At 35.1% G+C, this 27,051-nt stretch overlaps 1 protein-coding gene across 4 annotated transcripts in view; it reads left to right on the forward strand.

The window, feature by feature from the left end:
* LOC149787717 (oxysterol-binding protein-related protein 8-like) overlaps window positions 1–27,051 on the forward strand; it is a 146,097-nt gene that overhangs the window by 84,877 nt on the left and 34,169 nt on the right. For all 4 annotated transcript variants that reach the window (XM_089973914.1, XM_089973915.1, XM_089973912.1 and 1 more), the window contains 7 exons: window positions 5,155–5,343; window positions 7,058–7,180; window positions 9,482–9,566; window positions 11,240–11,428; window positions 14,692–14,843; window positions 16,331–16,402; window positions 22,343–22,455. In XM_089973914.1, coding sequence (XP_089830040.1) covers window positions 5,155–5,343; window positions 7,058–7,180; window positions 9,482–9,566; window positions 11,240–11,428; window positions 14,692–14,843; window positions 16,331–16,402; window positions 22,343–22,455 — 923 coding nt within the window. The remainder of the gene's footprint in view (window positions 1–5,154; window positions 5,344–7,057; window positions 7,181–9,481; window positions 9,567–11,239; window positions 11,429–14,691; window positions 14,844–16,330; window positions 16,403–22,342; window positions 22,456–27,051) is intronic.

Genomic DNA, 27,051 nt, shown 5'->3' on the forward strand with positions numbered 1-27,051 from the left:
ATAATTCTTTTTTTTAAAATGAAAGATAATGACAAAACACATTGACCATTTATTTACAACTTGAGTTTTCATCACATTTTGGACCCACAACCAGTCAGTATGTATTGTGGTGTGTCAAATGACTTGCAAATGGAAGAAATAAGTGTGAAAAGAACTCGTATTTTCTTTACTTACTTATTTTAATATCTGTTATTTGTCAGTTTTCTATTTGATCTGATATTAGCCTGAATGCTGTTTAGCATAAATGTGCTAGATTTGCCTTGTTTTTATATTTGAATTACCCCATACAGTATAACAGTAATCTAAACTGGGTCATGTGTAACTACTATCAAATGGGAGAAAATAATCGTATTCTACTGAGAAACCATTCACTGAACTAACTTTTTACTGATATATTTTATATGTTCAGTCCATGGGAGATTAATGTTTACAAAAACACTAAGTACCCTAGAATGACAAACCATTTACAAATTGATAGCCTTCCATACATGTGTATTTGACATATTTTGTCACTATCAATATCTTTGTTTTTATTTAATATGTTGAGATAAATACTATTTTAGTTTAACTAGGACAATATTAACTAACATGCCATTGCTTGTGCACCATTTGCCGTAAAGAAATTATAATTCATGCTTTTTGCTTTTGGATGTTAGATAATGTTGTGTCATTTGCATATAGATCTTTGGATAAAATTGAGTTCCCAAATAAAGGGGGTTGGTAATTATTAAATAATAAAAATAGTAATGGACCTAGACATGTGCCATGTGGGAGAGACCATATTTTATTGTTCCAGGTTAAGAAAGATAGTCCTTTATACAAATATTTAGTATTATTGTCTTTTTTGTCGCATGTGTGGACTGAGGTGACAAGAATTATTTGTAACAAGTTTAACTAAGACATGCAAGTTTCTTTGATTTTATAGAGACTTCTATTTAACATAAAGGCTCCTTTGATCATCTTTGGCTACATTAGAAAAAAATTAGCCCAACTGTACTAGGGCTAACATCCTCTTTCTTGATGATCAGTTTAAGTCAGTTTATGATGCCACAGTGAAGGCATGTTTGTATAATAAGGTGAAAAATTTGATTGAACTGGGGCTCAAAAACACAGGCTCATGTTGAACTTGGTATTCTACTATGATCTGTCTGAAATATGCAGATTGGTGCTGCAGAATGGTTTCTTCTAGTTTTCCTCATAGATGTGACAGAAGCAGGAACAATTACAAATTTTGATCAGTAGAGTTGCTTCTTGACAGTAGATTTTTTTCTTCAACATACATTTTGTGTTCTTCAGTGGTATTGAAGACAAATAAGTACATTTTTTGCCAAAATATATTCACTTGAAATAATATAATAAAACAGCAAATTTTAAACGTAAATTGGATTTTGATTCTGAGGTTACAATAATAATTAATACGAGTCACTATATTGTCAAATAATAAAAATGGAAAAGTTGTTTATCTTCTAATTCACTGCAAAGATTTTTTCACAACATCCAATAGCATTTTGATTTTCCTTTGCAAACTCACTGTCAGGTGACCACTAATGACATTCACTCGGACTATTAAACAACACACTAATAACATGCTAGGGCCATAGAGAGCAATCAGGAGCCCTCAGGTAAGAAACACGCAGGTCTCTCCTAGTTCTTGTTCAAACAAACTTTTTCTTTTATAAATTTAAAATTAAAAGTGTTATTCGGCCTGGGCCCCCTTATGGGTGTGGGCCCCAGGAATATATATTCCCAGTTGCCCCCCGCCCCCCCCCCGTAACAGACTCAATAATTCTCTGGTCCAGATTTCCCCCTAATCACTTTGTATTTTGCTGAGAATAGATAATGTCCTCTCAGTATCAGCATTAGAATGTTGTAATGACAGGAGAGCCACGTTTGCAAAGAACTTCTAGCTCCAGTTTTCCTGTTGCTTGGTTTGTAAGAGTGTTGACTGCTCTCCAATACTCTTCTAACTTATGTTCACTCCACAGAAGAAGTTCTTGACTTGGACTTGAGATGTATTCCAGACAGAGTCTCATGTTCCTGACTAGGACTTGGATGTATTCCAGATAGTCTCATGTTCCTGACTTGGACTTGAGATGTCATGTCTTATACTGTTAAGTGTTATCATGTCTTATACTGTTAAGTGTTATATTTTATCTAGGAATTAAAGTTCATATATGTTCATGAATTTCAAAAGATCTGTGTAAGTGCAAAGTCATGACCTTTGCTACTCACGTGCACACACTTAATACTCCAATACCCATGCACTGGTTCACTTGAAATATTTCTTAGTTGGTGGCTTCTTAGCATTCGAACAAAGCATTCATTTCTGTATTTTGCCATGAACTCAGGGGTGCCGGAGCAGTTTCGAGATTGGGGCAGCAACGGACAAGGGGTGGGTGCCAGTAAGACTGATACCTGGCTGGACAAATTTGTCTTTCATCAGTAACACATTTCATGTGAAGATGCCAGTAAGACTTGTACCCTGACTGGACAAATCTGTCTTTCATCAATAACATATTTCATGTGAAGATGCCAGTAAGACTGATACCCTGGCTGGACAAATCTGCCTTTCATCAGTAACACATTTCATGTGAAGATGCCAGTAAGGCTGAAATCCTGGCTGGACAAATCTTTCATCAGTAACACATTTCATGTGAAGATGCCAGTAAGACTGAAATCCTGGCTGGACAAATCTTTCATCAGTAACACATTTCATGTGAAGATGCCAGTAAGACTGATACCCTGGCTGGACAAACCTGTCTTTCATCAGTAATACATTTCATGTGAAGATGCCAGTAAGACTGAAATCCTGGCTGGACAAATCTGTCTTTCATCAGTAACACATTTCATTTGAAGATGCCAGTAAGACTTAAATCCTGGCTGGGCAAATCTGTCTTTCATCAGTAACACATTTCATGTGAAGATGCCAGTAAGACTGAAATCCTGGCTGGACAAATCTGTCTTTCATCAGTAACACATTTCATGTGAAGATGCCAGTAAGACTGAAATCCTGGCTGGGCAAATCTGTCTTTCATCAGTAACACATTTCATGTGAAGATGCCAGTAAAATGAAACCCTGGATGGCCAAATCTGTCTTTCATACAACTAACAGTCAGATCAATTGCCTTAAAGTATTTCTGCCCATACAGATCTTTCTCTGTTGTCATTATTCATTAGGCAGGTCTCTAGTCTAAAAACATTTTGGCATCTTTTGGCAGTGCAGCAAGGCAAGCTCATTGACATCCAAGTTATCAAGTTTCCCAGTAATTTATCATTAGCATCGTCATCTCTCATGGTGTCCAATGTTGTGATGGTGAGCTGTGTGATTCTCTGACCTTCAGATGCTGATGTATGTCTTTGTGTTGCAGTATTTTGCTTAGATTATCTGTACAACCAAGTATTCCATAACCAATGCTCACACCAAACAAAAAGTCAAAGTGGCTTTTTTAGATTTGCACACCAAATATGCAGGTATGTCTCAGAGTCCTTAACATTTCATTGCAAATTTTCCCATGAGATTGATGCACACTGTAGTTGTCCAAAACATTGCACTTCACCATCCACTTGGTGTCCCTTCAAGGCAAGTACTTAATTTTTTTGATATCTCATACACAGTGTCGAATGAGTCCCTCATTACTGTCTAAACCGTCATGGTGTTGCCAGTGGCATGGTTTAGAGCATGGCTGTATCAAGGGGTATATACAACTCTTTGCTCCTTACTTTATATATTTGTGGCCACACCTTTCTTTGACATTGACATGTCCATGGCAGTTATTCCATGATTGCCTGTCTTTGATGATACTGGTCTTGCCATCAATGGAGGGAACTGTTTTTAGTCCAGTGAGTTCTTCATGCACATTTAGTTCACTGTCCACATGTCTAAATACAGTGATGACCTGTTCACGATTGAAGCTGACTGGTTGATTTGGACTAACTATGTTAACACAGCAAGTGCAGTTTACAGAATAAATCTTAATTTTAGATTGTCATATCAAGTAATGCAAGATCAGAGTAATGTAAAGTCTTTTATGTAATAAGGATGATGCTACTTTCTTTTTGTCTCCAAAACAAAGGGCAGGTGGTCGCCAACTTATCAGAACAATGATGTTATGCTCAACTTACCTATCAGCGGTCAGTGTTATCATGTGCATTAATCACTTCCAGTTATCCAATAATTGGTCATGCATTATTTAACAAGTCCTGTATGCACTGGCCATTTCCCAGTATTGACCATCACAGTGACAAATAAGATGTCATATTTATGCATATTTCAGTGTTTATCCATACCAGATAAATAGTGGATTTTAGGCATAGATTTTCTTATCTTGCCGAATTATTTTGGTGGCAACTGCCACCTATGCCACCCCAGCTCCAACACCCCAGGAATTGAACAAAAACTGAAAGAGCTGTCCTTAAATATACACTAGACACTAAAATAGCAATTAAATGTAAGAAAATCAAAATACTTTGGTGTGTCTTCTGAAATAATAAATTACAATTGGTCTCTCGATCTTTTCTCCCTTCTGGCAGTGGTCAGCTGATTCTCATCAAGGACTCAGAAGACTTCATGACCACCTTGTATTCATTTATTACTTAACACCTCACAAAACATCCTGTATATGATCTTAAACGTCCCATATTCTAACAGTAAGGTAATCAATTAACAGCTTGTTGTGTACACATGTCACTGTTGTTAAACATTTGGTCTGCCGTGCATTATTGCATTGGTGGAACATTTCTGGTTACCAGTAAACTGGTTGTGGCTGGTTTCTTTAATGTGTTGATAGAACACTTAAAAATACCATGTATGTTTTTTTAAATCAATTTTTAAAAAAATTCTTATCCTTTTCAAAAGCAGTAGATTTCAGATATAAAATTGTATGTGCAGTATACAAGATTCTTATGCACAGGATTGGATTCAGAATTCTGATATCTGTTTGATCAGTGTTTGAATGTCAGCCAGTTGGGTGTCATAATTTTAATTTTAATCTGAGTTGGAAAATAGTATTTTTTGGACGTACAGGCAAGGTCTCAAACCTTGGACTTCCCCAAGGTTAGGCCGATGCTTATCAATCAGAATTATTCTAGTAAATCAATTGTCCTATTATTGTTCTACAACTGTTTCACAAAATTTAGTCTGTTTTCCTCCTACAGGTCCAGAAGAAGAACTATCGCAGCCAGAAGAAGCTTGCAGCGAAAGAATTGCTCAGTACACTGAAGGATCCCTCAGTCATTGTGCTTGCTGACTGCTTAAAGGTTAGAGGAACATTGAAAAGTTGGACCAAGCTCTGGTGTGTTCTTAAGCCAGGCCTACTTGTGCTGTACAAAAGTCAGAAACAGAAGGTATGTAACTTCAGAATTGACTGAAAAACTGCATTATAAACCTTTTATAAATTTTTCAATATGAGTCTGAGTTGAATGTTTTTATTTTGTTATGACAAACTTGTCAATAAAAGTAAAATTACCTACATGTGTTTGCTGACTGCTTGAACAGTTTAACCAAATTTGACATATAGCTCTATAATGGTGAGACCATAGATGAGATTCATTTTCTGTCCAGCTTTCTTGGACATCTCTAGCATAAGGCTTTTTCTCCAATCGTATGTTGCTTTGCATTAATGAGGCCTTGAATGAGTTTTAATTTTCAGCATTCCACATCATTTACATAAACCAGACAGTTGGTTGAAATGTAAACCAGACTGTTTGTTGAAATGTAAACTAGGTTATTTGTTGAAATGTAAACTAGACTGTTTGTTGAAATGTAAACCAGACTACTTGCTGAAATGTAAACCAGACTATTTGCTGAAATGTAAACCAAACTATTTGTTGAAATGTAAACCAGACTATTTGTTGAAATGTAAACCAGACTGTTTGTTGAAATGTAAACCAGACTATTTGTTGAAATGTAAACCAGACTGTTTGTTGAAATGTAAACCAGACTATTTGTTGAAATGTAAACTAGGTTATTTTTTAAAATGTAAACTAGACTATTTGCTGAAATGTAAACCAACTATTTGTTCAAATGTAAACCAGACTATTTGTTGAAATGTAAACCAGACTGTTTGTTGAAATGTAAACCAGACTTTTTGTTGAAATGTAAACCAGACTATTTGTTGAAATGTAAACTAGGTTATTTTTTTAAATGTAAACTAGACTATTTGCTGAAATGTAAACCAAACTATTTGTTCAAATGTAAACCAGACTATTTGTTGAAATGTAAACCAGACTGTTTGTTGAAATGTAAACCAGACTTTTTGTTGAAATGTAAACTAGGTTACTTTTTTAAATGTAAACTAGACTATTTGCTGAAATGTAAACCAGACTATTTGCTGCAATGTAAACCAAACTATTTGTTGAAATGTAAACCAGACTATTTGCTGAAATGTAAACCAGATTATTTGTTGAAATGTAAGCCAGACTATTTGTTGAAATGTAAACTAGGTTATTTGTTGAAATGTAAACTAGACTGTTGTTGAAATGTGAACCAGACTATTTGCTGAAATGTAAACCAGACTATTTGCTGAAATGTAAACCAAAGTATTTGTTGAAATGTAAACCAGACTATTTGTTGAAATGTAAACCAGACTGTTTGTTGAAATGTAAACCAGACTATTTGTTGAAATGTAAACTAGGTTATTTTTTGAAATGTAAACTAGACTGTTTGCTGAAATGTAAACCAGACTATTTGCTGCAATGTAAACCAAACTATGTTTAAATGTAAACCAGACTATTTGTTGAAATGTAAACCAGACTATTTGCTGTAATGTAAACCAGATTATTTGTTGAAATGTAAGCCAGACTATTTGTTGAAATGTAAACTAGGTTATTTGTTGAAATGTAAACTAGACTGTTTGTTGAAATAGAAACCTATTTGTTTATGATTGGTTTATTTTAAATATTTTATAGCATATATCATATCAAAGAAATTGGAACTAAGTACTTTTCCCAAGGACACCCACAGGCACCCAGCCCAGGCTGGATTGGATGGGTGTTGAACCATTGGCCCATGGATTACAAGTCTGACACTTTACCAGTAGAGATTGTTTTTCTGTTGCAGAGTAACCACTGGGTAGGGACAGTACTGCTGAACACATGTCGTGTGATAGAGAGGCCATCGAAAAAAGATGGCTTCTGTTTTAAAGTCTTTCATCCACTGGACCAGTCAATATGGGCAACAAAAGTGAGTGCAGACACAACCATTACTTACAGAATCTTAAAAAGTGTAATAACTTTCAGAGTTCATTTTAGTCTGTGTCTTTGGACCACTGACCCTTATTTTTCATTTTTGGTGCAAGAAATTGCTTGCCAATTTATACCTAAATCAGTCCAAGGTCACTTTCGCAGGATTGATCAAGTGGTTTTTGGATTTGAGATAAGACAAAATATTTTATATAAAATGGTATATTTAATTATGGTGATGAATTCAGTCCTGTTACAATAAATACAACTCTAACAATGAAACTAAACAAACATATTTTGATCTACAGTAATACTTAATTTGGATTAAAGATGTAATCACTACAGTTACATTTGAATTTAGAAATAAGCATTTTGAAGTCTTTTCCATATGTTTTCCAGTTAACTATGCACATATATATTTGCTTTGTTCATTCAGTGGTACTGTAAAAATATGTTGATATGAATTTTATAGCTGTGACTTTTATTTATTCACTAATTGATGTGTGTGTGTGAGAGAGAGAGAGAGAGAGAGAGAGAGAGATCTGGATTTTAAACATATCTTTAACAATGTTTCAGTCATATCGCTATCTTATCAGCAGTGTGGTAGTTTATAGTGAGTACTGGGACATCATGACACAGACATGTTGCATGATGTCCCACCCAGTCACATTATCTTCACACCAGGTCGAACAGTCCAAATGCTGACCTCTTAATGCTGAGCACCACGAGAGGCAGCTGCAGGTACCATTTTTATAAGTCTTTGTTATGACTTGGCTGGGGTTCGAACACGCAACCTACCACATCCAAGATGGACACTCTAAACACTTAGGCCACCATCGTGGTTTGAGTTGAAATGTTTTAAAGACATATGAATAGATGAATATATTGTAATATACTGTCCAACAACAGATATGAAGTTGAAATGAAGTCGTGTAACAAACATAAATTTACGACTTTAAAATGTACAGTTTCCGTATCTCACATTCAGTTCGACTTCATGCATGTGCTGGAACAGTTAGGTCAGCTTGGGACAAATCAGGAGATTTGTAATATTCGATCAGGAGTTTTGACTTCACAAGAAAAAATTTCATTGACCCAATTTTTACTATGCAAATAGACAAAAATTATAACAAATTTCTGTTGTTTACAATGTTAAGATGTGCACATCATCTTATCACATCAGTCCTTTCACAGTAACTTGCTACCATTCAGACTCTCGTTATACATACCACAAGCATTTTAGCATTCTTAGGAGATCATTGCCTTGATTATATTTGTGGCAGTCCTTATCTGTGATTATCAAAACACTCAGGATGTGCTGCATTGTTACTGGATCCAGATTTCCTCTGGAGTTGGCCTGAATTTTTCTTAGGATGGAAAATGACCTTTCAGCATCTGCATTGGAATCTCACTATGTTTATAGAACTCTAACAAGTCCACCAAGAAGTTTAATTGTTTGATGTATATGGGTAGATGAAGTTGCTGACTGCCTGCCAGAACTTGAGATGGTGCTATATGGGTTGGATTTGGGTAGTTCTTAAAATCGACCTTTTAGGCATGACAGGTTGTATATTCATATCCTTTTGAACTTGATTCCAACCACTGAAATTACAGTTTCCATCCATTATTGAATGGTTAAGATCTTTGCATTTTAGCTTTGAGAGATCACGTTTAGATACACAGAGGCTTAATAATAAAGTGATGCTTAATTTTCATATAAATAATACATCTATATATTATATTACAAGTTGTATACAGTGGGCATGTGCAACTTCCTCCACTACTCAAGCCAGATAAGCAATTTGTAAAGCCACACCCAGTGTTGTAAATAGGTGGATAAAACTAGGTCACAGGCAGTATTGTTGATATCATACTGTGTTCAAGAATCATTTAAGGATATTATGAATAAGAATAAGTCCAAAGGGACCATCCACATGTAACATTATGCAATTTTGGTGTACTTTTGACACCACACCCCCTATGTCACATTTTGTCCTTAAAACTCAGACCCCTTCCATATGACATCACAAAGCCTTGATACTTTCCCAATAACAATTTTAACAAATATAGTTGGTTTGAAATCACTTTGTATAGAAAAACACACAACAATTTGAACGATAAATTCAAATTTACATGCATTTCAATATTGTTATTTGAACGATACATTCAAATTTACATGCATTTCAGTATCATTTGAACGATACATTCAAATTTACATGCATTTCAATATCATTATATGATTGATACATTCAAATTTAGATAAGCTTTTGCCTCATATCAGATTTGTGTTATTCATTTGCAGGGACCAAAAGGGGAAACAATTGGGGCTATTGTGCAGCCCTTGCCTTACTCCTATCTAATCTGCAGGGCTTCGTCAGAATCAGCAGGTAGGGAATTAACAGAAGTTTCATTCCCTGAGAAGTTTGGAATTTGCAGTGGAAGCTAATTTCTTACAGGTCCAGAGGGACTAATGGGTGTTTTTGGACTAAGAATTATGCCCAATCTTTAAATGTTCATATTCATTTAAAGCTGCTTATTAAAATATATGGACAGATCGGGGTCTAGTTTTTCTACTGACTATTCTTAACAAACTGGAGAGACCCATTTCAGCTGGTGCAATATGCAACAGCAGATCTGGGTCTCTGCTGTTTGCAGTTGGACTCAACTTATAAGTGTGTGTAGTATTTATAATGTTAAATTAGTTCTTATTATTTTCTTCAATTAATTAAGAACATGTTCTAGCATTTTAAACATTTTATTTATTGCTTGCACAATCCATGTTATTCCAAAACATTTGTATTAACAGTGCTAGGCAGTATCAATTGTCACAAAATAAGCTACTTGAATTCACTTGCAATCGTGTGGTACTAGATTTTGTGGATTTGGTGATTTGATTTAAACCCCTAACAGCGATTCTTTTCATAACTCCCAGCGCATTTTAAATTAGTGGGTAATGTCGTGATACCTGATACCTCCATCTGTCCATTCATTCATCTGTGTATAATTGCATCTCCTAAACTGCTGGGTGGAAATTTTCACCAAACTTGGTACCTTGATTGCCCATGTGATAATCATCTGGGTGGAAATCCATCAAACTACATTGGTTAACCCATGTGATAATCATCTGGGTGGAAATCCACCAAACTACATTGGTTACCCATGTGATAATCATCTGGGTGGAAATCCACCAAACTACATTGGTTACCCATATGATAATCATCTGGGTGATTCACCAAATTGCATTGGTTACCCATGTGATAGTCATCTGCTAGAGGTATAATTTTTGGGCCTTTTCCCAGCGGTCACTGAGAGCAAGTTAAAGGTCAAATATAACAATAATTTCAGTTACATTGACTTTTTAAATATTTTTTTTTTATCAAACTTTAATTATGTAGTCAGAGCAAGATGGCATCATACAAGTAACAGATGTTGGGTTATGACCCCGGGATCAAGGTTATTGGGAAGAAATATGTAATAAAAAGTGTTGGATTTGCCATGGCAAACCATGGAAATAACTCTCGTTTGTATTAAAGGTCTCTGTAGATGTTAAACTTAATGCACATGGTTTGTCCTGGTCCTTACAAATTGGATATATGCTTACTTTTGATTAAACCTTAATAAGTTCTTACTTTGAAGGAAAAAAAAATGAAAATTCATTATAAAGTCTGTACTCATTATTTTTCTAATTTTTTCATCTGTTATATGAGCTTTATCATGACAGCTACTAACAGATTTTTTGTTTAACGAACAATAAACAAGGAACTCGCTGGAAACAGGAAACAGAAGTCAGTGTACCACTTAGCACACCTCAAAAGAATCCATGGACTCTTTCATTATGGTGGTATGGAATCAACTGAGTTGTAACAATGTTTGGTCCTTACATTGAAGACTTTTTTCCTCATAAAGTTTTTACAAAGTCCTTACCCATTATTTTAATAAAATGGTGTGAACCGTGATGCAGTATAAACATGTTAGTGAATTCCATTTTGTCTTTTAATGAGAAGCATTGTTTGTAATGCAAAAGTTTTGTATTTTCTACCATGGTACATTCTGATTGTAGGGAAGTGTTGGATGGATGCACTGGAGCTGTCTCTGAGATGTACCAACCTTCTAATGAGATCCATGAAGAAGGACAGTAGCACAGTTTCTGAAGAACTTATTGATGATAGCTACCTCAACCAGTCACTTCAAGCAGATAACTCTGAATCAATGAATGAAAGTGACTGTGAAAAACACTTTGCTGAACATGGTAAGTGTAGTAGTTGCTTTTTTTTAAACCCACCATAAAGTGGGGTGTACTTTTTATATTGTTGTCCATCTGTCTGTCTGTTTTCTACTTTGCTTTTGCACAGTAACTAGAGTTTTTCATCATCTTCTATTCCCAAACAATGGAATAAACTTGCATTTGGTGTAAGGAAGAAACCGATCCATCCTGGGCTTAAAAGGTCATTGGTCAAGGTCACAATTACTGAAAGAGGGAGAATTATTCCCCACAAAACTGTCTTTACTTGCATGCTAGATACCTGGACCCAACTATGTCGATTTCTTGCACTGGAGAAAAAGAAAGACAATGATTTGGGGGTTAAAAGTCATATTAGACTCGCAGATGGAAAATGGTTTTCACATGATAACTTAGCTCTTTGTCACCCACTTTGATCAAACTTTGTGGATTTGCATTGGGACAAGGAATACATCAGTTTATTTTTAGGTTAATAGGTCAGGTCAAGGTCACTGGGTCTCCAAGAAGAAAATTTTTTTAGCATAATAAATCAAGTCATAGGCCACAAACTAGGACCAAACTTTATGGATGGCTTGCAGTAGAGACAAAAAAATGTACCTATGGATAATGGGGATTTATAAGTCAAACGTCAAGGTCATCACAACTAACAGAAGAAAAATAGTTCCTACAAAATATCATGTTCTGTCTGATTTTCCTTGACCAAATTTTGTAGATGGCTTGCATTAATGACAATGAAAACACCTAATCATTTTGAATTCAAAAGGTCAGGTATTCCATCAGTGAATTAGGATTTTACATAAAAGAAGTACCATATATACTAGCCTATGAGTCGACCCATCCTTGTTTAAGGCTACAAAAAAATGATTTCTCTTTGAGCCACCTATAAGTTGGGGTTTATTTTGCATGTCAGATCATCTGAAGAGGTGACTAGTCATTGGTGAGCCAGAGTTGCACTTTAGGAAAAAGAATAAAGAAGCCAAACTAAGATAGATAGGTAGATAGAGACAGACAGACATATTGTGTAAAATACCGTAATATTATTGAGTGGAATATATTACATATAAATTTATAACTTTCTATTTGTCCTAATCAAATCCATTAAAATCCATAATGTTGCACTTTTTAAACCTATTTATATGATAAATCCATGAATTCAGTTATAATTCACATACCAGAATAACAACAGTTGAGAATGATCCAATTTACAGTATTCCATGATATGGTAATTCTACATGTCTTGCAAAAAAGCAATGGAAGTTAAGTCCACATATTTGTTATTAACAGAATATAAATGTCACTGTATAGTGTCATTTGGTACAATGTTGAAAAATTAATCTTGATAAAGTTCTGAAATCCTGCATCATCATCTAGTTATTGTAAAATCATCATTTAGTCATTGGTACCCATCATTGACTCTTGTTTCCTTGACATCACTGTCATATGATGGTGCTTATTTAGGCTCTGTTAGTAACATGTTGTTCATAGAGTCTGTGAACTCTATTAAAGTCTGCAACTGATAAAGTGTCAGTTGTGCGGCAAGATCAAAGGAGTTCAGATAACCACCATCTGTTACATGGTACTGTGCAAGTATTGAAATTGCAGCTCAATCAAAGGGTTGTCACATGGGAAAACAAAGAAGGTGCTGTCTTTACAAGCTAAGGGATTAAGGTCAAACATGCACAGGAAATTGTAAAACTCAAATTAGCACTGAAAAAAATGGGTCTTCAAAATATGCCATAGAGAAGAAAATCTTGTGTGATATTGCAGCTAATGTTTGGCTTTGAAGTTACTAGAGAGTTTTTGTAGAAGATTGGGTTGTTACTGCCACAACTGTCCATTTTTAGTGCACTGGTTACTTATCTGGTCTGTAAGTGACCTTGTTTGTATTATGTGACTCTAGTGACATTGCTGAAGTCAAAGGGGGCAATACTAGCCCTGCAGATTGAAAAGACTGTTGTGCAGATCCATAAGCTCCAGTAACATGCACACTTAAGGTCATGAACTATAACAATATTTGATACAGCTTCATTGGTTTTCCTATAAGAATGAAACCCTTTGTTTATCTCTCATGATGTTGCTCGAGGCAAAGAGGGCGATAATAGCCCTGCTGATCAAAATGACTGCTCTGCACCCCCTCTGAGCTCCAACAAAATGCTTAATATTGGCATCATGAGGCATATCAACACTTGATATAGTTGCAGTAAGTTTCCTGCAAAAACAAAATCATTTTGTTTATCTGTTACTTTGCACATTTGGCCATAGTTTCTTGTGAAAATCCATGTGCAGTGAAAGGCTGGTCTTTTAGTTTTTGCAGGCAGCACATGATCCACCATTAAGGGTGCAGCTCTGAACAGTGCAATAATGCTATGGGAAGGAATCATGGGAAAACTTTTTGTAATATAAAGGAAACAGTACTACCGTTAATCTGAGTCTGTTTTGTTTTGTAGAGGAATTTTGAAAAATGTGAAAAAAAAACCTGAACTCATGGAAACCCTAAAAATTTAATTAGTAACTAAAAACACAAAATGACCTTCACATTTGACTTGTGTACTGACTAGTCATGTGACCTATGCATTGTCTCATGAGGTTCTGTAAGGTATAGAAGGCTATATGATATAATACTGTTTACCACATGGTGCACATATACTGTATAGTTTAATGTACTTGTGTTAAATATTTCTTTTGACATACCATCAGTGTTCTTTATGGGCAAACGCAAATATCATGCCTAGATTGTTCTCAAATTACAAATGCAAATGTCATAGCAGTGTTCCCACAGGGCAAATGCAAATGTCATACCAGCAGTGTTCCCACTGGGCAAATGCAAATGTCAGCTATGTCTTCCAATCTTTTCTTCACATTTGTATGAAAGCATCTACAGTAAAAGATGATGACTTGTGCATTGATTGACTTTTACGTCCTCCAGGGTTACAGCTATAATAGGTCAATAAACTGGTATTTGATTTATATTTAGAAAAATAGACATAGCAGCACATCAATATAATTTCAGAATAACAATTGTTTATTTGATATCACTTGCACAAGTCTGAGCAACTTATATTAATTCTGACGAAGCCACTGACCTCGAAATTTTGAACATTGGCCCTTTGCATGCAAAATCCTCAGGATCAAACATGACTGTAGGCATTGCTTGAGAGACAATGTGTCACCACAGTGCAGTCCAAGCTGCCATTATAAAACAGAAAAGAAGAAACAGTTTTAAAAAATTAATTGAGAATGAGCAAATAAATTTTGTTTTTCTCCTCAATTAGGTCTGGATGAAGATTGTAAGACAGACCGTGAAGAGGTGAAGACAGACACCGATTCTTCAGTGACAGATGATGAGGAAGACCAGGTGTTTGCTGTGTCCACAAAACCTGTGGAGACATCTTATGTGGAGAATGCTCATGAGGAATTGGGATTGGTGAGTTAAATGATTTCAGACATTACTTTAAACCTGTGCTTTTTCTTCATTTTATATAATTTTATTGCCTCTGCAAGTTGAGCTTATGAGAGCTTATGGGATGGCTTGTTCTTTCTCCTTCAGTCTGTTAGCACAAGTTTGTTATCACCACTCCATCAAAACTACTTGGGGGATTGCTGTGTATCTTTACAGACACACTCATACCAAGGTCTAGTTGGTTTGAAATGAAAATGGTGCTACTCAGACATCAAGTATGGTTGCCACAGCATATGCCTTGAAAATCTTGCATATCCTCCAGAATGGATGGACATGCTAATATGGGGGTTTCACTAAAATGTTGCAAAAGATGTCTGGTTGTTCCCAGATGAAAATGGTGCAAATATGATGTCCATTATGACCACCTTTAGCAACAAAATCCTGAAAGTCTTTTCACTTACCAGTAGAAAGTCATAGTTGGACCTAACTGAAAATTGTTACCCTCAGACATCCAGTATCTTGTACTGTCGCTACGATGTTTGCAGTGTGGCAGTTTATAGTGATGTCTAGAACTAGGGCATCATGCCGCATACATGTAGCATGATGTTCCAACCAGCAACATTATCCTGACACCAGGCCAACCAGTCCTAACACTAACCTCTTAATGCTGAGTGCCAAGCGAGGCAGCTGTTAGTACCATTTTTCTAAGTCTTTGGTATGACTTGGCCAGGGATCGAACCCATGCCCTCCCACATCCGAGGTGAATACTCTTACCACTAGGCCACCGGAGTGGTTGTATTTATGGTAATGCTGCTTGTGATCACATTACTGTGAACTGGCTTATGGAGGGCTGATGGATTTTCTTTTAGATCTAGTCAAAATAATGATCCTTGACTCGGAATCACACAAATGTTCGGATACAAATGGACAAAGAGCACTTAAACACCAGCCCAAACCAAATCTGACGTTTAGTTTGGGCACACACAATAGCCATCTTGAAAACTCTGTTATCACTTTTCCTCCAAAACAGAAAGCTATATCAATATGGATTTTCACCTGAAGTCTTCTTATCATGTTTCATTGATCCTAAATTCTTGTGACGCCTAACTTAAGCTGAAGTGGAATTGGTGCTGATCTTAGTCAGTACGTCCACAGAGTGTCTAACTTGAAAATCTTGTTATCTCGCAAGGATATCAGAATTCATATCAATGCTCACCAGTTAAAAAGAAGAAATTATGTATCTTGGATTCCTGGAAATTCGTTTTGACCAGTAAAGTATGAGTCTGCTCAAGAGACTTTTGTTAATATACATGGTGAAGATATCTTGTCATGTTGTACTTCACTGAACAAAGGTCTAAAAAATATTAATACAGACATTATAAAATGATGATAGGCAATAAATTTCAGTTTTTAATAAGTTAGGGATGCTATGTTAGGCATGTTTACTTTCTCAGATTGATACAAAGCTCCCATTTACATGCGATGACTATTTGTCTTTTGTTATCTTACAGCAAGGTGATTCAACTCAGACAGAGGAGGTTGATGATGAGAATAAGAGTATCATCTGGGCACTGGTCAAACAGGTAATTAACATTGACACTGGGCACTGGTCAAATAGGTAATTAACATTGACACTGGGCACTGGTCAAACAGGTAATTAACATTGACACTGGGCACTGGTCAAATAGGTAATTAACATTGACACTGGGCACTGGTCAAACAGGTAATTAACATTGACACTGGGCACTGGTCAAACATGTAATTAACATTGACACTGGGCACTGGTCAAACAGGTAATTAACATTACTGGTCAAACAGGTAATTAACATTGACACTTTTGTGAATATCTTATGTTATTTCTCCTTGTAACCTGAACTCTGTCAACACTGACTGAAAATGAAGCAGTGATAATTCTAACACTACAATTTTGCTGCCCCCATCCCTGTAATTGATCTTTTTTTGGCTGAAGGAGTATTTGGGGGGAATTTTAGCATGTATGTTTCTGGTTTCTAGCATTCGATTCCTCATAAATGATTTTTGTTGCAATTTATTTAAAGTAATGGATATTAAGTCACCTGTCTCACATTATTAGGGTATACACAAGAAATAATTTCATGTCTCATTCCTTTATTGTTTGCAAAAGGACTCACTGGAAACCTTACTTCCACACAGCCACAGATTGGCACAGAAACCAATGACCCACAAATGCTGAGTCAAACCAAAGCCACTGGTTCCACTAACATCACTGGATTCAGTTACAAAGACACAACTGAATTGTGTGATACATGCCCCATAAACTCCAGGGTGTATTAGAACAAACAGATATGCATGTTGTGTATGGATACACAAGAAAAGACCTAATGAAATATTCAACCTGTTCTCCAGTGAAAATGGTGCTGATCTTAGCCAGTATGTCCACAGAGTGTCTAACTTGAAAATCACCATAGGAATGACCAAATGGTATGACATGATGACCAAGTTTATACATGAATCTAGCTGCAAAAAGAATAATAACACCAAGCTGTAACAAACTAGAACATTTCTTGTTGTTTTATTAAAAAAATATATAATTCAACTACCCTGTTGATTCAGATAATACAGCTAACATGACACTGACTAATTAGTTTGATAGCATTGTGTTGGAGGAATTTTTTCTGACCTGATGGAAATTTAGAATAAATTCTGAAATGTTAATACAGCAGAATTTTTGGCACATACATCTGTGGCTAAAAAAATCCATGTAATATTAAGACAACTTCTGGACTAAGACTCTGTACACTTCACCATACAGCAAAGTTAGTACTCTACATAGTCATGCATGACAGAGAAAAAAAAGAATGCTTGCTGCGTACATTTTCTGCATGCCACAGGAAGTTGATTACCTATGCAGGTGAGTAAACAGACACTGGGTTTGCAGCATGGGATCCATATTATTTTTACAACATTAATAAATAATTTTGTGTACATAATTCAGTGACAACAAGAATTTAATATAATTCCGAGTATCTGCTGCAAACAAATTTAATTTTTTTATTCATCTGACATAAGATAAATTTAGGCTGCATCCAGATCCTGGGGTTTCATTTACTTTTTGTGCTTTCAATTTTTGAGGTATTGTAAAAAAACAGAACCAAACAACATTTTAGTAGGTATATAAATTTGTATGTCAAGTTTGCATATTTAAATGTATTTAATTTTTGTGGAATAACCTCTCTCTCTCTCTCTCTCTCTCTCTCTCTCTCTCTCTCTCTCTCTCTCTCTCTCTATATATATATATATATATATATATATATATATATATATATATATATATATATATATACCCAAAATAAAGAATATAAAAAGAATAAAAATATGCTGATAAAACAAAGGTATGAATGGTTAAAACAATACTGTCACCAGTATGAACACAAAGAAAACATGTCATGATCAATCCTTGACTCAACATTAAATAGAGCCACCACAGCCAATACCACTGATCCAGATAGTTACTGAAAATGCATTTATATGATCTTTTAGTGAAATGAATGTCCGTAAAGTTGCTTCTTCAGTATGTTCAGATGATAATGGTTTTAATAGTGGAAGATTCAGGTTCCCCAGCTAGAAAACATGAGTTATCGGACCTAATAATCAGAGGCTTTTATAAAGCTGGACCTGTGTAATTCAGAAATTTTAGAAGTATTTATGTGGCAAAAAGTTTGCACTTACCAGAAGACTTGATTGTCTTGTCGTACTTTGAATTGAAACTGCATAAAATAAGATGGTCTGTCAAGAGGATTTAATATTAATAACAAAATTTCCCCCCGATTTAATATTAATTGCACACTTTCCTCCCAGATTTAATATTCATAACAAAATTTCCTCCCTGATTTAATGTTAATAACAAATCAAAATTTCCACCCTGATTTAATAACAAAATTTCCTCACTGATTTAATATTAATAGCAAAATTTCCACCCTGATTTAATATTAATTGCACATTTTCCTCCCTGATTTAATATTCATAACAAAAATTTCCTTCCTGATTTAATGTTAATAACAAAATAAAAATTTCCACCCTGATTTAATAACAAAATTTCCTCCCTGATTTAATGTTAATAGCAAAATTTCCTCCCTGATTTAATATTAATAACAAAATCTCCCTGATTTAATATCAATAGCAAAATCAGAATTTCCTCCCTGATTTAATATTAATAGTAAAATTTCCTCCCTGATTTAATATTACCGGTAATAGCAAAATTTAAAAATTTCCACCCCTGATTTAATATTAATAGGAAAATTTCCTCACTGATTTAATATTAGTAATAAAATGTCCTTGCTGATTTAATATTAATAGAAAAATTTCCACCCCTGATTTAATATTGATATGAAAATTTCCTCTCTGATTTAACATTACCAGTAATAGCAAAATATAAAAATTTCCTCCCCTTATTTAATATTAATAACAAAATTTCCACCCCGGATTTAATATTAATAACAAAATTTCCTCCTTGATTTAATATTAATAGGAAAATTTCCTCACTGATTTAATATTAATAGGAAAATTTCCTCACTGATTTAATATTAATAGGAAAATGTCCTTGCTGATTTAATATTAATAGGAAAATTTCCACCCCTGATTTAATATTAATAGGAAAATTTCCTCCTGATTTAATTTTAATAGGAAAATTTACTCCCTCTAGTTTTTTTATAACATCTGAAAATGTCTTCCAACCAATGTAAATACATTGAAGGCAAAATGGACAGTCGGCATACAGACAATGGATGTAAAAAGATTTTGAGAAAAGAACATTCCGATGCTTGGCCATGCTTAGAAAAAGAAAAGGCGACAGTTACATTTATTGTATAATATGTCACATCAATGTGAGTTTTACCAATAGTGGAAGAGATAATTACCACTGCAGTGTGAATTTTTGATTGGAAAAGAAGTTACTGAAACTAAACTCTTAGGCTTAAATGTATTTTACAGACTTTGTTAGTTTGAATTAAATAATTTGCTTTCACTGCATCACACCAGGATTCTAAAGTTTTCAAGCATATATTTCTCAAGTGGACAATATCAAACAGTTTTCAGTGTGGTAGAAGAAATTTTTGGCAGTTTATTACAACAGTGAAAGTCAAGTCAGGAAGAAACATCCCAACTCTTACGTAAAGCAACTGATTTTAGAAAGCTAAACTCAAGTGTTGTTTGGTGTCAGAATGGGGTAAATTGTTATAAAAATAGTCAATTTAGTAACTGTATTATGTTATAATAGTCTCTGTAGTAACTGTATGTTTTTATAATAGTCAGTGTAGTAGCTGTATGATATTATAATCACCAGTGTAGTAGCTGTATGGTGTTATAATAGTCAGTGTAGTAGCTGTATGGTGTTATAATAGTCAGTGTAGTAGCTGTATGGTGTTATAATAGTCATTGTAGTAGCTGTATAGTGTTATAATAGTGTAGTAGCTGTATGATGTTATAATAGTCAATGTAGTAGATGTAGTGCTATAATAGTGTAGTAGCTCTGTTTAATAGTCATTGTAGTAGCTGTATGCTGTTATAATAGTCATTGTAGTAGCTGTATGGTGTTATAATAGTGTAGTAGCTGTATGGTGTTATAATAGTGTAGTAGCTGTATGATGTTATAATAGTCAGTGTAGTAGATGTAGTGTTACAATAGTGTAGTAGCTCTATTGTTATAATAGTCATTGTAGTAGCTGTATGCTGTTATAATAGTCAGTGTAGTAGCTGTATGGTGTTATAATAATGTAGTAGCTGTATGATGTTATAATAGTCAATGTAGTAGATGTAGTGTCATAATAGTGTAGTAGTTCTATTGTTATAATAGTCATTGTAGTAGCTGTATGGTGTTATAATAGTGTAGTAGCTGTATGGTGTTATAATAGTCAGTGTAGTAGCTGTATGGTGTTATAATAGTGTAGTAGTTGTATGGTGTTATAATTGTCATTGTAGTAGCTGTATGCTGTTATAATAGTCATTGTAGTAGCTGTATGGTGTTATAATAGTGTAGTAGCTGTATGGTGTTATAATAGTCAGTGTAGTAGCTGTATGGTGTTATAGTAGTCAGTGTAGTAGCTGTATGGTGTTATAATAGTCAGTGTAGTAACAGTATGGTGTTATAATAGTGTAGTAGTTGTATGGTGTTATAATAGTGTAGTAGCTGTATGGTGTTATAATAGTCAGTGTAGTAGTTGTATGGTGTTATAATAGCCAGTGTAGTAGCTGTATGGTGTTATAATAGTGTAATAGCTGCATGGGGTTATAATAATTATTGCAGTATCCGTATTTTGTAAGTTAAAACAAAGAAATGAACTGCAATAGTTGTTAAACTTTACATAGTGCCAGCACATGATATTTTGTTACAACTTACTGAAAATTGGTCAACTTAATGAAACATTGTCTGCATTAGACAGGCTTTTTTTTTTAGTTGACTTGTCATAGTTTGGGTTGTGTGGGTGTAGTGTCCCATTTATTGTATTGGTCCTCTGAGTCAAAAAAATATCATATAAATCCAGACCATGGCAATAGTCTATTTATATATCATATATACTCAATTATAAGTTGACTCCAACTGCAAAATTTTACAGACCCAGATTTGCAATTGCATTATGCACTCAGTCCGGCAGTTATGAGTCTATGCAGTTTGATAGAAGTAATCATTGGAAGAAACATCATTGACCCTGATTTGTCAGTGCATATTTGACAGCAGTATGGGTCATTGTTGTTTGAAATTTGACGAGATTTATAAGTGAGTATAAATAATTATTTGATTCATTTTATGTACATATGCAAGAATATTCGAACAATATGGAGTCACTCAAATTTTATTGCTGCTTCAGTTTTCTGGCTCAGTTTTAGCTGTGCTCTTGTGTATGGCTGAACATTTTGCATACCATTTATACTTGTGGTTAAGTCGTGTTCAAGTACAAAACAACAGAAAACCTAGAGCTGTTGGTACTTTATGCAGTAGGAGATCTGGGTCTGTACAGTTTGCAGTTGGCACTTTATGCAATGGGAGATCTGGGTCTGTACAGTTTGCAGTTGGCACTTTATGCAATAGGAGATCTGGGTCTGTACAGTTTGCAGTTGTCACTTTATGCAATGGGAGATCTGGGTCTGTACAGTTTGCAGTTGGCACTTTATGCAATAGGAGATCTGGGTCTGTACAGTTTGCAGTTGGCACTTTATGCAATAGGAGATCTGGGTCTGTACAGTTTGCAGTTGGCACTTTATGCAATAGGAGATCTGGGTCTGTACAGTTTGCAGTTGGCACTTTATGCAATAGGAGATCTGGGTCTGTACAGTTTGCAGTTGAACTCAGCTTGTAAGCAGGTATACACAGCTACATTTTGTGACATTGGTGAATGTTTGTAGAAAGTACAGTTTCAAAATAGGATGATATATAAGTTTAGTCTGTATAAATATATAAAACATAACTTTTATATAAGGTTGTTAATCCTTAGTCAAGATAAAAGATTTTATTGAAAAATCTCAAAATTTTGTTTAAACTTCTTTTGTAGGTTCGGCCTGGCATGGATTTGTCTAAAGTGGTTTTACCTACCTTTATTCTAGAGCCAAGGTCATTCCTGGATAAACTGACTGATTACTATTACCATGCAGACTTACTATCAGAGTAGGTATTCTTTATGTATAAAGGGACACAAGTTTCGCATGCACAATCAATTGCAGACACAACTGCTCTGGTGGCCTAGTGGTTAGAGCATCCACCTCAGATGCTGGAGGTCGTGGGTTTGATCCCCAACCGAGCCATACCAAAGACTTACAAAAATGTACTAACAGCTGCCTCACTTGGCGCTCAGCATTAAGAGGTTCATGTTAGGACTGGTTGGGCTGGTGTCAGGATAATGTGACTGGGTGGGACATCATGCTACATGTCTGCGGCATGATGCCCAATGTTAGACATAACTATAAACTGCCACACTGCAGACATCATAGCGATATGACTGAAAAATTGCTAAAGCTATGTTAAAAATCCAAGTCACACACACACACACACACACACACTTGCAGACAGCATATACTTGGATCTGTCCTTCAACAGTTTATACTTAGATCTGTCCTTCAACAGTTTATACTTGGATCTGTCCTTCAACAGTTTATACTTAGATCTGTCCTTCAACAGTTTATACTTAGATCTTTCCTTCAACAGTTTATACTTAGATCTGTCATTCAACAGTATATACTCATATCTGTCCCTCAAAAGCATATACTCAGATCTGTCTTTCAACAGTTTATACTTAGATCTATCCTTCAACAGTTTATACTTAGATCTGTCTTTCAACAGTTTATACTTAGATCTGTCCTTAAACAGCATATACTCAGATCTGTCCTTCAACAGTTTATACTTAGATCTATCCTTCAACAGTTTATACTCAGATCTGTCTTTCAACAGTTTATGCTTAGATCTTTCCTTCAACAGTTTATACTTAGATCTGTCATTCAACAGTATATACTCATATCTGTCCCTCAAAAGCATATACTCAGATCTGTCCTTCAACAGTTTATACTTGGATCTGTCCTTCAACAGTTTATACTTAGATCTTTCCTTCAACAGTTTATACTTAGATCTGTCATTCAACAGTATATACTCATATCTGTCCCTCAAAAGCATATACTCAGATCTGTCCTTCAACAGTTTATACTTAGATCTATCCTTCAACAGTTTATACTCAGATCTGTCTTTCAACAACTTATAATCAGATATGTCTTTCAACAGCATACACTCAGGTCTGTCCTTCAATAGTATATACATAGATCTGTCCTTCAGCTCAGTTGAACAACTTAAGGCATAGACCCTGATATGCAGTGCATTATCATTTGGAGCATCTCATCTCTTCCTGATGCAGGTTGAATAATTTTGATACTTCTCAAATTGTTAAGTTCTTTGGCAGATGAATATTTGGCTAGATGTGTGAAGAATAGATCCTGGTAAAATATCTGCATTGAAAATAGTACTTGATGATGTTTCAAACTTGAATATACCTGCACTTTTAATTTTGAATGTTATTCTTGCAACTTTGTAATGAAAAAATAATTGGTTTCAGTTACTTCGAACATTTGCTTACATTGTTGTTATTGATGACACATCAATGAGTCATTATGATATCAATGAGGTTATTAAGATCACGAAACCTATGACAGTTCATAATGGCCTACATTTACATCTGAGATCTTTTTTACTGTCTGATGGAAAATGAATAGGATGTTCAGGTAGCATGCATTGTTTTGTCTGTGCCAATAGTTGGAATATTAAACATAGGTTAACAAAGTGTTCCACTTTTATTATATGCTCTGATTTTGTCCCATAGATTTAACATAAGAGGTAACTAAATGGTATTTTATTTTAAATGTTATCAGGTCTTACAAGTCATCAGCATGTTTTTAGTCAAAAGATTTGAAGGACATATCTAATGCTTGTCTGCGCCAGTGTGCTTTCAAAGGCCATGCCTTACTTTGTGCCCATATCCAGTGACAGTCTGCCAAGGTCTACTGGACCTTGTATTAGTTAGGCTGTTGCACATGCCAGCTGTGTATGTGCATATAGGCTGTTAGACATGCCAGTTGTGTATGTGCATATAGGCTGTTAGACATGCCCGTTGTGTATGTACATATAGGCTGTTGGACATGCCAGTTGTGTATGTACATAAAGGCTGTTAGACATGCCAGTTGTGTATGTACATATAGGCTGTTAGACATGCCAGTTGTTTAGGTACATATAGGCTGTTAGGCATGCCAGTTGTGTATGTACATATAGGCTGTTAGACATGCCATTTGTGTATGTACGTATAGGCTGTTAGACATGCCAGTTGTGTATGTACATATAGGCTGTAAGACATGTCAGTTGTGTAGGTACATATAGGCTGTTAGGCATGCCAGTTGTGTAGGTACATATAGGCTGTTAGACATGCCAGTTGTGTATGTACATATAGGCTGTTAGACATCCCAGCTGTGTATGTACATACAGGCTGTTAGACATGCCAGTTGTGTAGGTACATATAGGCTGTTAGACATGCCAGTTGTGTATGTACATGCAGGCTGTTAGACATGCCAGTTGTGTATGTGCATATAGGCTGTTAGACATACCAGTTGTGTAGGTACATACAGGCTGTTAGGCATGCCAGTTGTGTAGGTACATATAGGCTGTTACTCAGTTAGGCATGCCAGTTGTGTAGGTACATATAGGCTGTTGGACATGCCAGTTGTGTAGGTACGTATAGACTGTTAGACATGCCAGTTGTGTAGGTACATATAGGCTATGCACACCAGAACTGAAATTTTGAATGAAGTCGAGTAAAACAAAGCACAAGTCTATTTATTTCAGCCTTTATAATTGTTTTCTTACAGTAATGTTTAGAGATAATGTCACTGAATCAGATTACAAATTAGAATATACTGAAATAGTTGGTCCAAACAGATTCAAAACAAGATTTGAAGATTGTGATAATATCAATGACATAACAAGTAATCAAGCTATATATATATATATATATATATATATATATATATATATATATATATATATATATATATACATAAATACATACATACATAAATACATACATACATACATACATATACACACAGCTAGGTCCACCAGCTGCATGGAGAGGGATTCTCCATACCACCCTGCCCAGGCTTCGTAACTCCACACACACACCACCAGCTGCATGGAGAGGGATTCTCCATACCACCCTGCCCAGGCTTCGTAACTCCACACACACACAGAGAAACATACACCTCTCCCTCAATAACTTGTGCACATCAGGGCCGAATAACATAGACTGCACTGAGGGAAGTTGGGTTTTCTTCATGTTCAGCAAATAAAGGTGAATTCTTTTGGCAGGAACATCAGTCATAAAATCAAAATTGTAGGTTGCTTATAGCAGTTTTACTGTCAGATGCCCATTTTACTGGTTCCGGTAACAATTTGACCATTATTATATGCTCATATTTTTCTCCGTTAACTTTGCATTTGTCAGAATCGTTCAATATTTTACGATACTGATCTTGCACGCAACTTCATATTGCACTCATAAAGGAACTACTTTCTAATGTAAACAAACAATGGGCGCAGATGCTAGCACTTTTGATTTGTAAACAGATCATGTACACTTGCACAGTAGGTGCTTTACATTTTGGTTGATTAAATTTGTTTCTGAGTGAAGTAAAGCAGATGTTTTGTGGACTGCCACGTACCAGCTGCTTTGGCACATTCCACGTTAACTTTTTTGATTCAGTGTTTCAGATTTAGGCTAGCTATACAGTAAACACCAGAAAGGGTCCTTACAAATAACATGCAAGTGACAAGGCATAAACTGTCTTCTTTAGCTGGTAATAAGAATGGCAAAAAAATATATTTAAAGTTTTACAGCCTGAATTTCCTCAAAATGTACTTTCATTGTTCTGCAAATCCGAATTACATGAGCCATGTCATGAGTTCTTAAGCTTGATTACACATTTCAAAATTGTACTGTAATTTTTACTATATTCCAAGTGCAATTATATCCTCCTTACTGCACTCAAAATGAAATAAACATTATATTTCATAGTGTCTTTTTGATAATTGAAATTGAATGACTTCATATTTTTCCCAATTATTATTTCAAACATTTAATGGCAGAACAGAAACACACTTGTAGATGTCAACACGCTGCTCCGTCGTTTCTGAAATCCATTGTACTCCATGTAGAATCTGCACATAAATCCAGTCCAAAATCATGAAATTTCTTATAACCGACAAAAATACCATAACCTATTCATTCCAGATCAAATGGAAAATTTGTTGCAATCCGCATTCATTCACAATATGACTCCAAATTTCAATTTTAAGTAGACCAAAATGCCATTTTCTTTCAAAAGGTATGTCTAGTGTGCAACTAAGTTCAAATTTATCTGGGCGGAGTTAAGTGCACATTAATAATGTTGATAGTGTGTAATGATGACTCTTGTGTATTTAGTTTGGAATATGGCATACATTCAGTTACTTTGTTTCATGTAGTATAACTTTGTTTCCATAATTAAGCCTTAAGTAGAATAAGAAAATGAGCATATAATAAAAAGGTTACTGTATTTGTATGGGAAAATATGAACTCTTTTTGTTGGATGGATATGCTGCACTCCCAAGGTCATGCAATATTTCCATCCGAAACATTCGTTCATATTTTCCCATACAAATGCAGTAACCTATATTTACTGACTTCAAACCACA

Source organism: Sinohyriopsis cumingii, chromosome 11 (genome assembly GCF_028554795.1).
Source record: "Sinohyriopsis cumingii isolate HCF-2022 chromosome 11, ASM2855479v2, whole genome shotgun sequence".
Taxonomy (NCBI): domain Eukaryota; kingdom Metazoa; phylum Mollusca; class Bivalvia; order Unionida; family Unionidae; genus Sinohyriopsis; species Sinohyriopsis cumingii.